Raw genomic sequence first — 19,850 nt, 5'->3', positions numbered from 1 at the left:
ACTGCTATCTAAAGTCCAAGTTTTGATCGATGAATCTCTTTCTTTTCAAATCTTTTTATTAATTTTTTAAGAAAAACATAAGAAAAATATTAGTACAAAACATTTGAGAGTACATAATAGATTAATTAACAATCAAATTTGTATTAATCAATACATAGAGTCTCTCAAACTCATAGTATAATGTAAAGAAATTAAGAAAAAAAAAGAAACCCCCCCCCCCAAAAAAAAACAACAACTAAAAAAAACTAAAAAAAAACTAACCAACATGGGCAATCGCATAATGCTAAATACATACAGCAGTGCCAATGACTCCCAACCTCCATCCACACAATTCAGGATAGTAGCAATAAGGTTCAGGATCAGACCATTTAATTCATATGAAAATGTTGAATAAATGGTCTCCAAGTTTCCTCAAATTTAACTGAAGAATCAAAAACCACACTTCTAATTTTTTCTAAACTCAAACAGGAAATAGTTTGAGAAAACCACTGAAATACAGTTGGAGGGTTAATTTCTTTCCAATTCAGTAAAATAGATCTTCTAGCCATTAGTGTAACAAATGCAATCATTCGTTGGGATGAAGCGGATAAACGCTTATTATCTATCATTGGTAGACCAAAAATTGCGGTAAAAGGATGTGGTTGGAGATTAATATTTAAGACTCTTGAAATAATATTAAAAATATCTTTCCAATAGTTTTGTAAACAAGGACAAGACCAAAACATATGGGTCAACGAAGCAATATCAGAATGACATCTATCACAGGTTGGATTAACATAAGAATAAAATCGAGCAAGTTTATCTTTAGACATGTGAGCTCTATGTACAACCTTAAATTGTATTAGAGCATGTTTAGCACAGATAGAGGATGAGTTTACCAATGATAAAATTTTTTCCCATTGCTCAATAGATATAGGGCAATGCAATTCTTCCTGCCATTCCTTCTTAATTTTTTCTGATATATCTGGTTGTACATTCATAATCATATTATAAATGATAGCTACTAAGCCCTTTTGACAAGGATTAAGAGCTAAAATTCTTTCTGTAATGTCCAATGGACATTCTTTCGAAAAAGACTTCAGTTCATTATATAGAAAATTTCTAACTTGTAGATATCTAAGAAGATGGGTTTTAGATAAATTATATTTATTAGATAACTGTTCAAAGGACATAATGTTATCATCCAAAAACAGATCACGAAAACATGTTATACCTTTTGTTTTCCATAAAAGAAAAGCTTGATCTATAGATGATGGTCGGAAAAAGTAGTGAGATATTATAGGACTTGACAGCATAAACTTATTCAAACCAAAAAATTTACGAAATTGAAACCAGATTCGTAATGTATACTTGACTATAGGATTAGTTATCTGTTTATTCGTTTTGAATAACGAAAAAGGAAGTGAAGATCCTAAGATTGAGATCAATGAGAAATCTTGCACAGATTTACATTCCAAATTTACCCATTGTGGGCCAGCAACTGTAGTCGATTCTTGTGTCCAAAATATCAAATACCGTATATTAACTGCCCAATAGTAAAATCTTAAATTTGGTAGAGCCAAACCGCCCTCCTTCTTAGGCTTCTGTAAATATTTTTTACCTAGCCTAGGATTTTTGTTCTGCCACAAATACGAAGATATTTTAGAATCAACTATATCAAAAAAAGATTTAGGAATAAAAATTGGTAATGCTTGAAATAGATATAGAAATTTAGGTAGTATCATCATCTTAATGGCATTAATTCTACCTACCAAAGACAAAGATAGTGGGGACCACCTATTAGCAAGTTGCTTAATTTGATCTATTAAAGGCAAAAAATTAGTTTTAAATAGATCTTTATGTTTTTTAGTAATTTTAATACCTAAATAAGTAAAATAGTCTGTAACAATTCTATATGGTACCTGATTATAAATTGAAGTATGCATATTTAATGGAAAAAGTTCACTCTTATTAAAATTCAATTTATATCCAGAAAAATTACTAAATTGAGCAAGCAAAGAAGAAATAGCAGGAATAGATCTTTCAGGGTCAGATATATATAATAACAAATCATCCGCATATAATGATACCTTATACATCGTCTCCCCACGGGTAATACCTAAAATATTGGGTGATTCACGAATAGCTGTAGCCAAGGGTTCCAAAGCAATGTCAAATAATAAAGGGCTTAAAGGACAACCTTGCCTTGTGCCCCGAAATAACTGAAAAAAAGGGGATCTTTGATTATTAGTGAAGACCGAAGCTAAAGGTTTCTGATATATTAATTTAATCCATGATATAAATTTTGAACTAAAATTAAAATGTTGCAAAGTATTAAATAAATATGACCATTCGACTCTATCAAATGCTTTTTCGGCATCTAAGGAAATGACACATTCTGGGATTTTAGATGAAGAGGTATAAGCAATATTAATTAATTTTCTAATGTTAAAAGATGAATAGCGATTTTTAATAAATCCAGTCTGATCCTCAGAAATAATCCGAGGCAATATATTTTCTAATCTAATAGCCAAAATTTTACTAAAAATCTTAAAATCCGTATTCAGCAAAGATATAGGCCGATAGGATGCACATTCAGTGGGGTCTTTATCTTTTTTAAGAATTAAGGAAATAGAAGCTTCATAAAAAGATTGTGGTAGTTTACCTATACTTAATGCATCTTTAAAAATTTTACAAAGCCAAGGAGAAAGTATAGAAGAAAAGGATTTAAAAAATTCTGCAGAAAAACCATCTGGACCCGGAGCTTTACCCGAGTTCATTGAGAAAATAGCCTTTTCTATTTCAGACTCCGTAATAAGTGTGTCCAAAAATACACTATCCTCAACAGTTACTTTTGGAATATTCAATTTCCTTAAGAATTCACTCATTATAGAAGAGTCCTTAGTACATTCTGATTGATATAAAGAATTATAAAAATCTTGGAAGGCTTTATTTATCTCTTTATGATCAATCGTCAAAGTACCATCTTGTTTGTGAATCTTAGTAATTTGTCGCTTATCCGAAACAATTTTCAATTGGTTAGCTAGTAGTTTACCAGACTTATCTCCATATGTATAGAATTGAGCTTTCGATTTAATTAACTGACTTTCAATCGAGGAGGTTAATAATAAACTATGCTCCATTTGAAGTTCCACCCTTTCTTTATAAAGTTCTTTACTAGGGGTCAATGAGTAGATCTTGTCAATTGCCTTAATTTTATCAACTAATGTTAATATTTTAGAATTAGTTCGTTTCCTAACTCTGGCAGAATATGAAATAATCTGTCCACGAATATATGCCTTAAAAGTATCCCACAAAATTCCACTAGAGATGTCTGCTGTAGAATTTATTGAGAAAAACAAATCAATTTGCTGTTTAATAAAGTTAACAAAGTCAGAGTCCTGCAGTAAAACAGGATTAAACCTCCAACCTTTAGTACTAATATATGAATCCGTCACCTTAATAGATAACTTCAAAGGTGCATGATCAGATATAGCAATAGAGTCATATTTGCAATCCATAACGTCTATAAGTAAATGCTGATCAATGAAAAAGTAATCAATTCTTGAGTAATTATGATGCACATGGGAAAAGTATGAGAACTCTTTATCATTAGGGTGTAGAAAACGCCAAATTTCACAAATAGCTGAATCAATCATAAAAGAATTAATAAGAGAAGCCGATTTGTTCGGAGAAGTTTGAGTGGGCTTGGATCTATCCATCAAAGGGTTTAGACAACAATTAAAATCCCTGCCCATTATCAATCTATATTGATTCAGATTAGGAAAGGATGTAAATAAACATTAAAAAAAATTCAGGACAGTCAGTATTTGGAGCATAAACATTAACTAAAACAACTTTTTGATTAAAAAGTAAACCAGTAATAAGCAAAAATCTACCTTGCGGATCTGAAATTGTTTCATGATGTATAAAAGCAGTTGATGAGTCTATAAAAATAGAACCACCTCTCACTTTGGCTTGCGAATTTGAGTGATACTGTTGTCCCTTCCAAAACCTAAACAACCGCTGACTATCCACCTTCCTTACATGAGTCTCTTGTACAAAAATAACATTAGCATTCATTCTATGGAATACTTTGAATACTTTTTTCCGTTTGATCGGATGATTTAAACCATTAGTATTCCAAGAAACAAAGTTAATAGTCTTATCCATATTGACAATATATATTACAGTTAACATATAGGTTTGAAAGAAAAGTGAACTCATGAACCCGGAAGAGGGAAGTAAGTTCAAAGGGAAACCGGAAGTCACAGCACTGCAGCCATTTTTGTAGTTTCATATAAGCCCATGAAATAAAACTAAGCAAAAAGCAAGCAAAAAAAAGAAAAAAAAGAAAAATCCCCCTCCCACCACCCTCAAAACCCCAGGAAAAAAGCCAAACAGAGGCAAGCGAGCGATCTAATACTAAAATTACCCCCTTGTCTCAAGACGGCAACTCAAACGTAACAAAGTTAAAAAAATACAAACAACCCACATTATAAAAAAGGGTTGATATAGCAAAAGTTAAAATATAAAATTAATGTTATAAATGTATATAAACAAAAGGGTTAAAAAAAATTAAAACAATAAATGAAAGTTTAAAACTTTCAAACACATCAAAACAGTTATGACGCTGCAAACACTGAAGTCTGTCGGGAAGAAGAAACGCCATTTTATTTTTTCCCAATCTTAATATTCAAATGTTAAAAGTGTAAAAAAAGAGCGTATATCGATTTAAAAAAAAGAAAAACAAAAAAGAAAAAAATAACCCTAATAGGTCATTTTCAACGCTAATAGATTAATAATATAAAAAAATATAAAATCAGAATAAGCCCAGTAAAAAAAAAGAGAGCTTTAACCGTATGTAAGAAATACATGTGAACCGTATCAAAAAAAAACCCCAAACGTCAATCTATAACAGATCCAAATCTATAGGCTAAATTACATTGGTCAGCCCGATCAAATGTCATTGTTCCAGGAAACCTTGAGCATCCGCTGGCGATTTAAACAACCGAAAAGATCCATCTTGAAGGGTGACTCTCAGGTGTGCTGGAAACAGCAACGCTTGCTTGTAGCCTTTCTGGTGAAAATTCGACATAACCGATCTAAAAGCCAGCCTAGCCCGTAATACCTCCGGGCTATAGTCCTCCAGAATGCGAAAATTGAAGTTTTGATAGGTTATCATACCTTTTTTACGAGCCGCACGAATCAGACGTTCTTTGATATGAGGATAATGGATTCTAAGGATTACGTGTCGTGGTTTCAGACTTGAATCTGCCTGAAATCTGGACACCCGATGTGCCCGATCGATTATCGGGGGGTTATCCAGGACCTCTGCGCCCAGGACATCCACTAGAAATTTAGAGAAGAAAACGGTCAGATCACCGCTTTCAAATTTTTCCGGGATCCCAATTAACCGAAGATTTTGTCTTCGAGAACGATTTTCCAAATCAGTAATTTTAACTTTATAACGATCCATCTGTTGGATCGTCGAAGTTTGCTCTTCTTGTATTTTTTCGATTATATGATCCTTCTTACGAGCGGCTTCTTCAAGAACCAAAATGCTTGCTTGTTGTTCTTTTGATTCCCGTGAAAGGGTCAGGAACTTTTCTTTGAGTGATTTCAAACGTTCGTCATACTGTGAAAATCTTCCGAGTAATTTTTTCTCCAGATCTTCAAATTTAGCTTCTATAAACTTCACAACTACTTCTAAAGTTAACGGTTCTTTCGTCTGTTTCGGTTCTTTTGCTTTAGACATTTCAGCAAGCTGAGAATAATTCAAATAGTTTAAAAAGAAAAATTCTATATGTTTAGACCCCTTTAAAATAAGTTTAAGGGGTGTTTGTAGGTTAAAAAAACGTAAAAGGTTTGGAGCAAAGCCTAGATGCGGTTTACTCCATGAGCGCCATCTTGAGACTCTGATCAATGAATCTCGCAACTGTGATTATTATAATGGTAGCAGCCCCCTAGTTGGTCATTGTACAAATATCTACCAATATGTGCTAAAGTTGGCCAGGATCCTTCCTTCACAGTGACTATTACAGGCAGTCCCCGAGTTCTGAATGTCCGACTTACGGACAACTCGTACTTATGAACGGAGGGAGCAGAACGCCGTCCGCCATTTTAAGTCGTTGCCGTTAACACTGTGTTGAGTGTATAACTTTGTATTTGGCTTAAATATTTCTTAGCGAGATTCACCCTGATTCCCCTTTTCCAGTCAGTATCGCCCCCACTTGTCCCATTTAACCTGTCTCAGTGTGGGTGGACTTTAGGACCCCGGAACGACCCGCCGCCCGCGGCTTCTGCTGTATTTTTTTTGTTAAGTGCAATCATGAACAATAGACAGATCAGAAATGCTGATCAGGTCAACTAGTTCCTAAAGAGAACTCTGATAGGCCAATCAGATGGTTCACTGCTGCTCAGCAATAGAACATAAAATCCACAGTTTTCTGTTCCGTTGATGGAAAACAATCGTGATTGAAAATAAAGTGGAAATAATAAAGCAATTGGAAAGAGGTGAAACGCCATCAGTCATTGGAAAAGCTTTAGGCTACAGTCGGTCAATGATTGGAACAACTTTAAAGGATACAAGTAAAGGATAAAGTGAGAATAATGGAGCACGTGAAAGGCCCTGCCCCAATGAAAGGTACAATTATTACTAAACAACACAGTGGTTTAATTATTGAAATACATACATTTCTTAAGTGTTTTATATGCAAAGAAAGGTAAAATATATACTATATGCTAAGACAAACGTTTGACTAACTGACACTAAATAATACTGGTTCCGACTTGCGTACAAATCCGACTTAAAGAAGGACTAAGGAATGGAACTTGTTTGTAACCCAGGGACTGCCTGTACTGTAAACCAATTTACCTTCTATTCAAAAATTAAATTTGAAGTAAGCTGGAATATATTCAAAGGGACCTCCTTTAAATGAGTGAGTTTCCCTTTAGTAGCTGAACTATATTGCTCAATGGTCTAAGCATTTTGTGGAATAATTGAGAGCACTAAGGGGATTATGGCATTCTTTTAATTTTAGATCTGGGAAGGCTTGACATTGAGGTTTAATCGTGTTATCGCAGTAGATTTTCTTGGCTTTGGATTCAGCGATAAACCTGTGAGTATGTGGTTCCTGAGTTGCAATGTCTAGTATCAAACAACCAATTCCTTTGCTGAAGTTGTGGAATCCTTTTTCTGATATTTCTGTTTTCTACTGGCATAGAATAGTTGCTCCGTGGTGACACTTGTGTTAAGAAAAATAGTTGCTTGGGAGATATTGAATTGAATTGACTTTACTTCTTGCCTCCTTTACATACATGGAGTAAAAATCTTTGTTACATCTCCGTCTAAATGTGCAATGTGCAATCATAGTAATTTGTAATAAATAGAACAGTCAATGTAACATAGAAATACACTCAAATCAGCGTGAGTTAATCAGTCTGATGGCCTAGTGGAAGAAGCTGTCCCGGAGCCTGTTGGTCCTGGCTTTTATGCTGCGGTACCATTTCCCGGATGGTAGCAGCTGAAATAGATTGTGATTGGGGTGACTTGGGTCCCCAGTGATCCTTCGGGCCCCTTTTACACACCTGTCCTTGTAAATGTCCTGAATCATGGGAAGTTCACAACCACATGTGCAGTGGGCTGTCCGCACCACACTCTGCAGAATCCTGCCATTAAGTTCTTGCCATAAAGTACTTATGTTATCACATATATTCTTACGTATTTTAGGAAATGGTTGGAGATGCTTAGTATTGGCGAAGTGAACTGACACCAAGATGCATTTCTTCTTGTCTAGAGGCTGCACAGATACTCCATCTTTGAGCAGGCGGATATCGTGCAGGGGCTAATGGCGGAACTGGGCCTAGCTCAGCAGAAGGTCAATATCCTGGCTCATGATTATGGAGACACTGTTGCATTGGAGCTGCTCTACAGGTTATCATTTAAAAGATCATTGACATTTGGACACAGGCATAATCCTAACTCAGCAAAAATACTGTATTTTTAAAAAAAATTACATTGAAACATTGCATTTTGAGTGCTTTAAATTAAATTTCATATACACTCAGTGGCCACTTCATTAGGTACAGGAGTGTTGCGGTCTTCTGCTGCTGTAGTCCATCCATTTCTAGGTTTGACGTGTGTTCAGAGATGACATTCTGCACACCACTTTTGTAACGCATGGTTATTTGATTTACTGTTTCCTTCCTGTCAGCTTGAACCAGTCTGGCCTTTCTCTTTTGACCTCTCTCATTAACAAGGCATTTTCACCCATAGAACTGCTTCTTAGTGGATATTTCCTTTTTTTGTTTTTCACTCCATTCTCTGTAAATTCTAGAGACTTGTGGATGAAAATCCCAGAGAATCAGCAGTTTCTGAGATACTCAAACCAACAATCATTCCACAGTCAAAGTCACTTGGATCACATTTCTTCCCCATTCTGATGTTTGGTCTGAACAGTAGTTGAACCTCTTGACCATGTCTGCATACTTTTATGCATTGAGTTGCTGCCACATGATGGGCTGATTAGGTATTAGCATTAACAAACAAGTATAGCTAATAAAGTGGCCACTGAGTGTGTGTATCGGTCTATGCCATTCCTTTAGATTCATCAGATGCATGGAGAGAGGGAGCCTGATACATGGGCAATGGCTTGTTCTCCATATCATACTACCCAGGGTCATGCATATAGATAGCTAGGGTGCAATATCTGTGGTCAACTCTGACTAATGGGCCCTCACTCATGAGTGTCAGCAGCCAAGCTTCCATACAGTGCATTGTTTTATTGGGCATTCTGTCCAAGTGCTCTGAGTTCAATTTGAACCCATCAGCAAGTCTTCTTGAGTTATGATCAGGAGTGAGATGTGTGATTTCTACCATTGCTCTGGGGCAATCTTTGGCTGAATCCAGCTGATAAAATCCGAGATTTGTAATGCTGGGCACAATCACCAGCAAATATTGAGTAGAATTCAACACCTTCCATCTGAATGGATTTTTGTGCTGTTAGTCAATTACAGTGGCTAAATCACCCTGTCTGAGGTGAGCATCTGCTATGGAGCCAATACTTATCGTGTGTGATATAATCCCTGTTGGAAGTTTCTCAGTTACAGTGTTTGAGCATTACATCTCCTTTGTGTTAGGTCTGAACATGGTAATCCTGGACATCTGATTATTAACAGCCTGTGTTTATCAAATGGAGGTATTAAACTATTTTTCTTAATTGATTTTAATGATTTATATGGTTTTGAAAAATAATGTCAATTCTTGTGGCTAATAGCTTACCCCATTCTTCACAGGAATTTTTCCAGAGACAAACCACCCACGATTTCTGCAAAAGGTATTCTCCATGTTTTTAAAAAATGCAATGCATTAAAAGTGTACAGAACCATAGGGTGCAGAGTAAACAGAATGTCAAGGGGAGCATGTGTGGAAAGGGAAATACGTTGAAAGGGCAAGAAGAACTAGACTGAGTGGAAGATGTTGGATGATAAGTATGTGTCTTGTGCTGAATAGCTTCTTTCTGGTCATAAATTCTGTGCAATTAAGTGGAGAGTCCTGTAGGCAGCACCAGAAGAATAGACAGTGAAACCACAGTCAGGGAGCAATGAGTGAGAAGGGTGTAAAGTACTATCAGCCTTGAAATGCTTGGCAAATCCAGATTGTGAAATGGTGATGTATTATTCTAAATGGATCAAATCAAGAGTAGCTAGTGTATAGCTTGAAAGGAGATAACACTTTTTCAATCAATCACTGTTTTCTATGGATGCTGGCAAAGAGGGCTCCACTTCTTTCCTCTTGCCCTGGCAAACTCATACAGTGAGCCCAGCAGAGAAATTGTGGGGATAGGTTGAAATGTCTGACAGCTAATATAATCTCAATGGTTGCAAACAAAAGGTTGATTGGCAGGTACCATACATAATTAGTAATGCTTGTCGAATGTTGACTTTAATTACAAGAGATTTGGAGTATGAAAGTAGGGGAGTTCCGCTGTGCCTTTACAGAATGTTGGTGAGACTGCATTTGACTCTTTTTGTACAGTTTGGCATCTACATTTCTAGTGGAAAAAAGATTCATCAGGATGATTACTGGGGTGAAGGGACAGAAGTAAAGAGAATTTGTTTATTTATTGAGATATAGCACGGAATAGGACCTTCGGGCTCTTTGAGCCATGCCACCCAGTAATCTCTGATTTAACTCCAGCCTAATCACAGGACAATTTACAATGACCAATTAACTCATCAACCAGTATGTCTTTGGACTGTGGGAGGAACCCAGAGCACCCGGCAACTCATGATGAGAGCATACAAACTCCTCACAGGCAGCTGTGGGAATTGAACCCGGTCACTGGAATTGTAAGGTGTTGTGCTAATAACTATGCTACCATGCCGTGAGCAGGTTGCAGTGTAGAAGACTGTCAGATGATCTTATTGAAGTGTGCAAGATGTTGAGAGGATATCTCCCTTTGTTAGGATATCTAGAACAAGAGCGTATAATTTCAGAATAATGTATTACCCCTTTTAGCAGGAGGTGAGCATATTTTTCTCTCTGAGTCATGAAATTTTAGGATTCCATACCATGGAGAACTGTGAGGACAGTGTTACTGTAACTGAAATTGCTTGTGATATTAAAATTTTAAAATGTCAGAAATGTAGAACAGTAGCTATTGATGCACAACTGTAGTAATGTTATGATTTTTAAAAAAGTGAGGTTAATGGATGAAATGCTTATTATAAATGTGGTCTGTTGTGCATGGTAGCACATAAAAACTGGTGTACATTTTAAAAAATTAACAATGCTTTTCTACATTATTTTCTTAATTTTCTTTATAACAGTTACTCAAAAACAGTGGTTGCTTTTCACCAATCTTCACCAGACTTATGAACTACTATTTTTTCTCAAAAGGGTAAGTCTGTAACCAGAGCAACACACACAAAATGCTGGAGGAACCCAACAGGCCAAGCAGCATCTATGGAAGAGTAAACAGTCGAGGTTTGGGGACTTCAGGACAGAGAAGGAAGAGGGAAGATGCTGGAATAAAAAAAATAGGGAGAGGGAAAAGTGTCTAGTTGGAAGGCAATAGGTGAAGTTAGTTGGGTGGGAAAGGTCAAGGGATGGTAAAGAAAGAATCTGGTGGGATAGAATCTGATAGAAGTCTGTAATCGTGTGGATCTAGGAAGATCTGAATTATATCCAGTAGACCTCAACACTCTGAGCAACAATTTAGTGGGATGTCTATTCAATTTTCCCAATCCATGAACAACAGCATACCAGTTTCATCTCCCTGCACAAGTTAAACAATGCTGACTTGAGCAATCTGAAATGCTTTCACATGTGTGTTAAATGCTGAATAAACACTTCTCACAACCTGCATGTGGTAGTTCTGTTTTGTTTTATTAGTTTTAAGCAAGAAAGTCATTGTAGATCAATTCAGATTAACCTGCATTATATTCATAGTCAATGTTTTCACTAAAATTAGTGAATGAAAATGGAATACTGCTGTTTGTCAGTCTAGCTCAATTCATTCCTTGTTGGAAGGTTTGGTCTTAAGACCCATACTGGCTTTTGGCATGAAATGTAAGTTAGTCAATTCTCAGAAGTCCTCAGAAAAGACCACTGAGAAAAAGAACAGCAAACACTTACTGCAAGGCCACTTTACTGGCACTTGTTTTTATATTTATCAGTCATGAAATTTTGGACTTTGGTGAAATATCTTGATGGGATTTTTCTTATGAACCGTTTTAGGATCAGCGCAGTGTTTGGACCTCACACACAGCCAACAACTGCAGAGTACTGGGACATGTGGACTGCTGTTCGGATCAATGATGGGAATCTAGTAATGGACAGGTGAGTCAAGCACCAAGTTGTATTCAACTTGTTATGTTTACAGCCAAAAGCAATGTATTACACTGTTACTGGATGAGAAGACTTTAAAGCTATAGACTATTCAAGGATTTTTGTCAAAACGTAATGTTTTCTGACATCCAGGATAGCACTTCCACCATCTCAAAGTCATGGCACTGCTGGGTAGCTAATCAAATAGCGCATGGTAAACATAGATTTTTATGGGATGTGTGAAGCTGTATTAGTTGCTGCAGTTATAGAGCCTATCTGTTTCGTCTGATAGTCATTGTAACAAATGTATCCATGATCTAGAAGATAATTCAGTCAAGCATTCTTTGGTTCTTAATTGGTGTTTTGTTTATATCTTTAGCCGGAGGGTGGTGAATCTGTGGAATTCATTGCCACGGACAAGTCAATGGGTATATTGAAAGCAGAGATTGATAGGTTCTTGATTAGTAAAGATGTCAAAGGTTCTGGAGAGAAGGCAGGAGAATGGGGTTCAGAGGGATAATAAATCAGCCATGATGGAATGGTGGAGCAGACTCGATGGGCCAAATGATCTAATTCTCTGCTCGTGTGTCTAATGGTCTTAAATAACTTATTGCCTTTATACCTTGACTTTATCTTTGTACCTCCCTCCCTCACTCCCTCTTGTAATAATTAATATTCATTGAAGTCTGTGTATATAGATTGGAAAAATCAGATTTCAAGCTTTGCCTAGTTGAGGATTGCATAGAATATTCTATTGGGATAGTTTCTTAAAACAGTATGCTGTGTTCTGGAATCAACCAGAGAGGAAAATATAGTAATGTGGAACGAGATAAGATTAATTAATGACTCCCTAGTGAAGGAGCCTTGGGGTAGCAGCGATCATAATACTGAAGTTCCAGTTTGAGGGAGAGAGGAATGAGTCTAAAATTACTGTTATAGTCCTAAATGGCAATAGAACACTTCACTAAAGGGAATAACTCGCCATGGGCGGTCCCAACCAACTGTAAAAGGAGGAGGGTTGGGCATGGGGCCAGCAACCCCAATTAGTAAAAACCCAGAGCTCCAAACACCTCATCACTGAGGAAGGATCTTAAGATGGGCTACATCTGGGGACGACTTGAAAGACTGGCCTAGGTCAGAGGACTGTCAGTGGCCATAGCCCCAGTAGGGGTAATGGGCTTCAGAAGATGCCCATCACATTGAATTGGCATATTACCTTAAGGGAACAGGCAGTGGTGATACAACAGCAACATTTAAAGGGATCTCTCAAGTACACAGAATAGATAAGTTCTAATGAGAAAGGAACATTTAAAGGGTCTGTGGTTAGCTAAGAGAGGAAAAACAGTGCTGTAGAAAACAGTAGGGTTTCAATGTGGACATTTAAAAATGGAACTAGGCATAGGTCCTATAGAAGATGAGTCTGGGCAATTAATAGAAAGCCAAGAGATGGCAGATGCATTAAACAAGTGTTCTGCATTAGGCTTCACAATAGAATATAAATGCATCTCCCTACAACATAGGCACATCGGGCAGCAACCTTGCTGTTTCCTTTGTGTTTGTCTATTTTACAAGGCAGAGTTGCTAGCTCGACGCTCAACCCAGCACGTGTGGAACTCCTGCAAGGAACCAGCCAGATTCAAACCTGGGACCTCTTGTTCTGAGGTTCGTGTGTGGATGCCATTGCACCATTGGCACAGACAGAATATAAATGTACCAACCCAGAAATGGATCTATAAATGAAGATGGAAAGATTTGAAAATTGCTATTACAGGGGAAGTAGAATTGAGCAGTGTTAGAGCTATAGTTGATCAGTCCTTTTAGCCTGGTGGACTTTATCTGGCTGCCCTTTTAAAGAAAATAGCCACTAAGAGGGTGAATACTAAAATTTAATTGTTCACAAATTCTCTAGGTTTGGGAGAGGTTCCATTAGATTGGAAAATAGAAAATGTATTTCCTTAGCTTAGAAACTGAGACAGAGACAGAAAGAAAGAAACTTCAAGCCACTTAGCTTAGTGGCTATCATAAGGAAAATGCCAGAAGTTATCATTAAGTACATTATTTGCAGCACTTCAGTAAAATTAAAAATGGTCAATCAAAGTCAGCAAAGTTTTGTTAAGTGGAAATTTGGTGAAAATATACTAAAGGTTCTTAACAGGTTAACTTTGGAGAGGATGTTTCCTCTTGTGGGAAAGTCACAGGGGTCCCCAACCTGGGTTTCACGGATTGCTTGCTTAATGGTGTTGGTCTATAGCATAAAAAAGGCTGGAAACCCTTGAGATTCTAGAACAAAGGGTCACTGCTTAAAAATAAGGGGCTGCTCATTGAGACACAGATAAGTCAGAGTTCTTTCTGATGGTAGAGTGACTTTGGAGCTCTCTTCTTCAAACAATGGCTAATGAAGAATTTTTAAATGATTTAAGGCAGAGGTAGATTTGATTCAAATGAACAAGGTTAATGGAGTAGACTAAGTGCACGGTTAAATTTATAAACTGATTAGCCAGGATCTTACTGAATGGAGGCATGAAATTTACTCCTAACGCATGTGCTCGTAAAGTCTCCTATGTTATGTACCCCGTAACTGGGTCACTTACCAGCAAAGATAGAGAGGTCCGTTGAAGTCTGATGGTACTATTTTTAACAGTATTTATTGATAAAAATACACAAAAATAATATCAATGCAAACGTACAGATAATATACGTCGTCAATACTAAATCTAAAAGCGCAGGTATAATAATAATCAATAAGAAATAAGCTCTATCGTTGTCTAGGGGATAATGTATTGTCCGATGGAAATATAAAAGTCACTTCAGTTCATTCAGGCTGCAGCTTTTGGTTGGAGTCAAGAGAGACAGAGGTTTTAAACTTGCCGGCTTTTCCTTTTTATGATGTCGATCCTTCGAGAGTTCCGTTTTTGTAGTCGGTCCTTTTAGCTAAGCCGTTTCGTGGAAAACTCGTCATCCGGGCAAGGATGGACACACACACGAGTCACCACCGGCTGTCGCTATTAAACGCTGTCACGGGATTTCTAGCGTTTTCTCCTGGTGCGTCTAAAGGGGTTGTTCCCCAGACCCTCTTTTATCCTGGCTCACGGGGTCTCAGATGTCAATCAGGTTGGGATGATGCAATCCCTCAACCAACCCCCTCTGATCATTCCCTGAGGGCTTCCATGAATAGTACAGTACTCAATACACAATTCCGTCTCCAAGAGACAATGGCCGGTATCCGTGGCTTTGTATCGCGGAGGCCAGGACACATTCCAAATGTCTCTCTCTCATTTCCTGGGTCTCCTGACCTGAATTAATAGCGATCTTGCGATTCTCAAAAAGGAGGGGGCTACTTTGTACCCTTCGGCCCCTCAGAGTTGGGGCACAGGCGTAACACCTAACACTTACAGTCAGTGTGGAGTTCTGGATTGCCTCAGATTAGCTAATTTAACACCAAGTATGCCAGGAGTGAGAACACTTATAGATTCTGTGCTAAAAGAGTTTATTATACCATTATATGGAGAGAGGTGAGTTATTGATAAGTGCTGCTTGCTTCTAGCAATAAATTGTCCTTGGCTCAGTGTGGAGAGACTATGTGAGGAATGGTGTTGGGCAGGCTGGAGAGAGTAGTTCATCCTCTCATTGCTGAGATGCAAGAAGTGTGGGGGTTGTGGCAGGTGTATCGTGGAGTACAGGCAGAACCTTCTCCATGCCATAAAATAACAAATTCCATAGTTTGCCAGTGATATTAAACCTGATTCTGATGTGTTGACAGACTGTCTGGGTCTTATGATCTATCGTGTTACCTCCTGTTAGATAAGAAGGAAGCTGTTACCTGAGATGTTCCTGAAATGAGAAACTCATCTGAAGGGGAGAACCAGCAGTTTCTATCGCATAACAACATCAGAATTGAGGAGTAGGTACTGCCAATTCTCGCAATGGTCTTCACTCACTGTGTCAGCCAGCCCACAGCCCTGCATCTGAATGCTGAACGTAGAACAGTACAGGCCATTTGGCCCACAACATTGTGCTGACTCTTTAACCTACTCTAGGATCAATCCAACCCTTCCCTCCCACATAGTCTTCCATTTTCTTTCATCCATGTGCCTACGGAGGAGTTTCTGAAATGCCCCTAATGTATTTGCTTCTATCACCCCTGACAGTGCATTACATGTGCCTACCACTCTGCATTAAAAAAAAATCTACCTTTGACATTACCCCCCCCCCCCCCCACATAGATACTTACCTCCAATCACCTTATCACCTTGAAGTTAAAACTATGCTTACTCCTAATTAGCCATTTCTGCCCTGGGAAAAAGGCGCTGGCATTCCACTCTATGCCTCTTGTACACCTTTATCAAGTCACCTTTCATCAATGTTCCTTCTATTTTTTTTTACAGCTGCAGACTCTGAGCAGGAAATTTTTACATGGCTGAAAAACTGTGTGACTCTTTAAAGGTTTTTGTAATATGAATATTTAGAATGAAAATTGAACAAATCACATTTATCTAGGGTATAATGGGTAGAATGGTATAAGGGTATAATGGAACACAATAAAGAAAATCTTACATGTTTTGTAATTTTTTTCTAGCTTTGTCCAATTCCAGCTGTGTGGCAACAGAGGCTGTGTGCTTGGGGGCGTTTTAGTTACTGTGGCCACGCATCCGCACAGCTTAGAGGGAACAGTGCCTCTCATCCTCCTAGTTCCAAAGAGAAAAGCCCTAGTTTGTTCACCCTATCCTCATAAGACATGCTCCCTAATCTACGCAGCATCCTGGTAACTCTCCTATGCACCTTCTCTAAAGCTATAATGAAGAGACCAAACTGAACACCATATGCCAAGTGAACAGCTGTACCACTTCCCCTGGCCCACAGTCTCTCCACATTGGACTGTGGGCAATTTGTTGTTGGGGGAGTGCCCGTGAAGGACCGAGATTCAGTGCAGGTTCCCTTCACAGCACCATGCAACACAGGCAGAGAATGGGGGAGGCAGATGGGCCTGTAGACCTGTAAGTGTTTGAAATGGAGGACAAAGAGCACCGTGTGCCTGTACCATCATTCAGTAAGATAATAACATCTGTAAATATATTCAGCAACCGAGCCTCCACGGCCCAACAGGGCAGAGAATTTCAAACATTTATCTCTCACTGCATGAAGAAACACCTTGTCAGTCCTGTCCTGAATGGTCAAATTTCTTTTAAGAGTTTGTCTCCTGGCTTTATATACCCCATCAACTGTGCAGCTGCCTTGGTTAGCCCCTTATGACTGTTGCACGTTGACATGAGATCACATCTCATTTTTCTAAACTTGACACAGAGGTTCCATGCTTTAAGTCTGAACTAGGTTCAAATGAAATTGAGTGATTGAGTAGAATGCATGTAGTGCCACAGTTTTAAAATTACAGAGAAGGAGTTAGAATAGAAATGAGTTAAATTTTAGTTTTAACATGGGAGTTTATCCATTAGTTATTTTGCAGTTTAGTCAGAATTCCAATGAGTGACTACCACGAGAAGTGTTGATAAAAAGCAAGTGGGAGATATCAAGTGAGGAAAGCATCACTCATCAAGTAGAAAGTTTTTCTCTGATCCTGTACAGGAGATTATTAGTCTTGTAATATGTTCCTTCAATCCAGGAATGGGATTCTGTATCTTTTCACTTTAGTTTAGCTCCTTTGGAGGAGTACCATACGTAGGTAGCTTTCATACAGGCCTTGCCTTTTATGAGGCCCTGTTTTCTTTGTGCATATTCCATTCTTCCTGGTCCTTCTAAAGCCTTATTTTCTGGTCAAGGAAAATATAAAAATGGCCAGAAATTGCATCTAATGGAAAGAACACAAATCCATGCAACAGAGCTGAAAGCCTTCAAAAAAATCTTGCTGAATACCAGAGTAACTAAAATAGAATGTGCTGTTATGTATAAAGAGCCATTTATGTTCTCCCAGCTGGTTTACATCTGACATTGGAGCTGAGCATGAGATCACTTAGATGAGGTTTTCTTACTCGTATCTTGTCCAAAAGCCTTTAATTTTCCTCCTTAGAACTGTGCAACTGGGAAGTTGCAGCAGGTAATGTAGATCGATGCCGCTGAAACTTGCAGAGCTGAATATCTGAGTGGAATTGGATTAAGGGTTATTGGGTTAAGTACAGATAATCCAGTGCTGTCAGTAAACATGCTTGTTAATGGGACCTTGAAAATATACTAAGGGACATCTCTAGTCAAAACTGTACAGTATTGATTTAACTTCAAAGAAGGTGCAAGTTGGTGTAAAACCTTTCATTAGGGTTATTTAAGTTGGTAGAGTTCCCAATAAAGCATATTTTATGCTACCTCTGACGTGCTGAGCTGTATTATCTTTAGTGGTTTTTATTGCATTTTTTATTTAAATTTTCCTAATTAAATCATATTTCAGCATAAAGTTTTCTGAACAACGCACACAAAATGCTGGTGGAACACAGCAGGCCAGGCAGCATCTATAAGGAGAAGCACTGTTGACATTTCGGGCCAAGACCCTTCGTAAAGTTTTCTGATTGGTTTTTATTCACATTGGCTCAAAGTAATGCAAAATTCATTTTAAGTGCAAGAAATGTTTACGAATAGGCTAACTAAATAAACTTGCCATACATTTGACTGAAGACACAGAGGAGATAAATACCCATTGTTAACCTTTAAGAAGATGATTGGAGATTGAGATTCATATGTGTTAACTGTTTAACCTTCCATTTCCCCAGGATAAGAGGGTGAGTGTAGTTTAAAGCAGGTGATTGTCAAGCAAGAATGTTAACAGAAGGGCCCTACAGTAGCATAGTGGTCATCAAATGCTATTACAGCTTGCGACGTCGGAGTTCAATTCCAAGGTCCTCTATAAGAAAGTTTGAACATTCTTCCCATGTGTGCATGGGTTTACTGCAGGTGCTCTGCTTTCCTATCACAGTCCAAAAAAGTATTGGTTAGTAGGTTAATTGGTCATTGTAAGTTGTCCGAGGAATAAGCTAGGGTTAAATTGGCTGGTTGTTAAGTGGCGCAGCATGGTGAGCTGGAAGAGCCTCTTCCTCGCCATATCTCTAAATAAATTTAAAAGTATAAAATTCAAAAAGAATTGGTGTGATGAGTAATTTGACCTTTTATCACCCTGGACTTTGAAGGGAAAAATGTGGGGAGAATATTCCACAGTCAACTGATTTATTGTTAGCTTACTTTAAAATTGGACTTCTTATTAAAGAATCCTCTACCCTACTTCTGTCAATTGCTGCAAGTCTTGAAAATGGAAAATGTATAAATATTTGTCAATATATTTTCCCCAAATGGGGAAAGTGTAATGGCATTCTGGCCCAGCTGTTATTTGCTAATGCTGACTGAATTTTATAATGGGATCATATAAGCTGGAGTAAGGTGAAATACACTCACTTATGTTACTGTCTGATACGGTGCTGGTGTTTAGGTCAGTAATGAAGGCCTTCCATCTCTGTCTGTCCTTGGCCCTCTTGTCTATTGTGGTTCAGGGTCCTCGTTTCTGCCTCTATGGTATGGTGCCAAGTTGTCTTTGGTCTCCCATGTTTTCTTCACTCATCAGGGACCCAGTGAAGTGTTGTCTTGATGATGGAGTTGTCTTCTTTTCTCATCAAGTGCCCAATCCATCTCCAGCGTTTCCTCATGATGATTGTGGCTATGTCCACTTGATGACACTGAAGGAGAAGAGCGTGGTTGGAGATCTTGGCCAGAAGATACAGAGGATCTTCTGGATGGAAATACACTCAGTGGTCACTTTATTAGGTACAGGAGTGGTTCTGCCACTGTAACCCATCCTCTTCAAGGTTTGACGTGTTGGAGTTCAGAGATGCTGTTCTGCACTCCACTGTTGAAATGAGCGGTTATTTGAGCTACTGTCACCTTCCTGTCTGGCCGTTCTCCTCTGACCTTTCTCAGTAACAAGACATTTTTACCCACAGAACTGCTGCTCACTGGATTTTTTTTTTGTTTCTTGCACAATTCTCTATAAACTCTAGAGACCTCTGCATGAAAATCACAGGAGATCAGCAGTTTCTGAGATATTCAA

The 19,850-nt window shown here is 38.1% G+C and overlaps 1 protein-coding gene across 3 annotated transcripts in view; it reads left to right on the top strand.

Moving 5' to 3' along the window:
* The window catches only part of mest (mesoderm specific transcript), a 34,091-nt gene that overhangs the window by 6,444 nt on the left and 7,797 nt on the right, over positions 1-19,850 (top strand). For all 3 annotated transcript variants that reach the window (XR_012101468.1, XM_073066804.1, XM_073066806.1), the window contains exons 4-9: positions 7,023-7,100; positions 7,779-7,915; positions 9,121-9,179; positions 9,277-9,317; positions 10,813-10,883; positions 11,723-11,824. Coding sequence is in view for 2 of the 3 variants with exons in the window: in XM_073066804.1 (XP_072922905.1) it covers positions 7,023-7,100; positions 7,779-7,915; positions 9,121-9,179; positions 9,277-9,317; positions 10,813-10,883; positions 11,723-11,824 (488 nt within the window). In the remaining variant the exon portion in view is untranslated. The remainder of the gene's footprint in view (positions 1-7,022; positions 7,101-7,778; positions 7,916-9,120; positions 9,180-9,276; positions 9,318-10,812; positions 10,884-11,722; positions 11,825-19,850) is intronic.

The sequence above is a fragment of the Hemitrygon akajei genome, chromosome 14 (genome assembly GCF_048418815.1).
Source record: "Hemitrygon akajei chromosome 14, sHemAka1.3, whole genome shotgun sequence".
Taxonomy (NCBI): Eukaryota; Metazoa; Chordata; class Chondrichthyes; order Myliobatiformes; family Dasyatidae; genus Hemitrygon; species Hemitrygon akajei.
The sequence above is the reverse complement of the archived record's forward strand: the minus strand, read 5'-3'. Positions and strand labels throughout refer to the sequence as shown.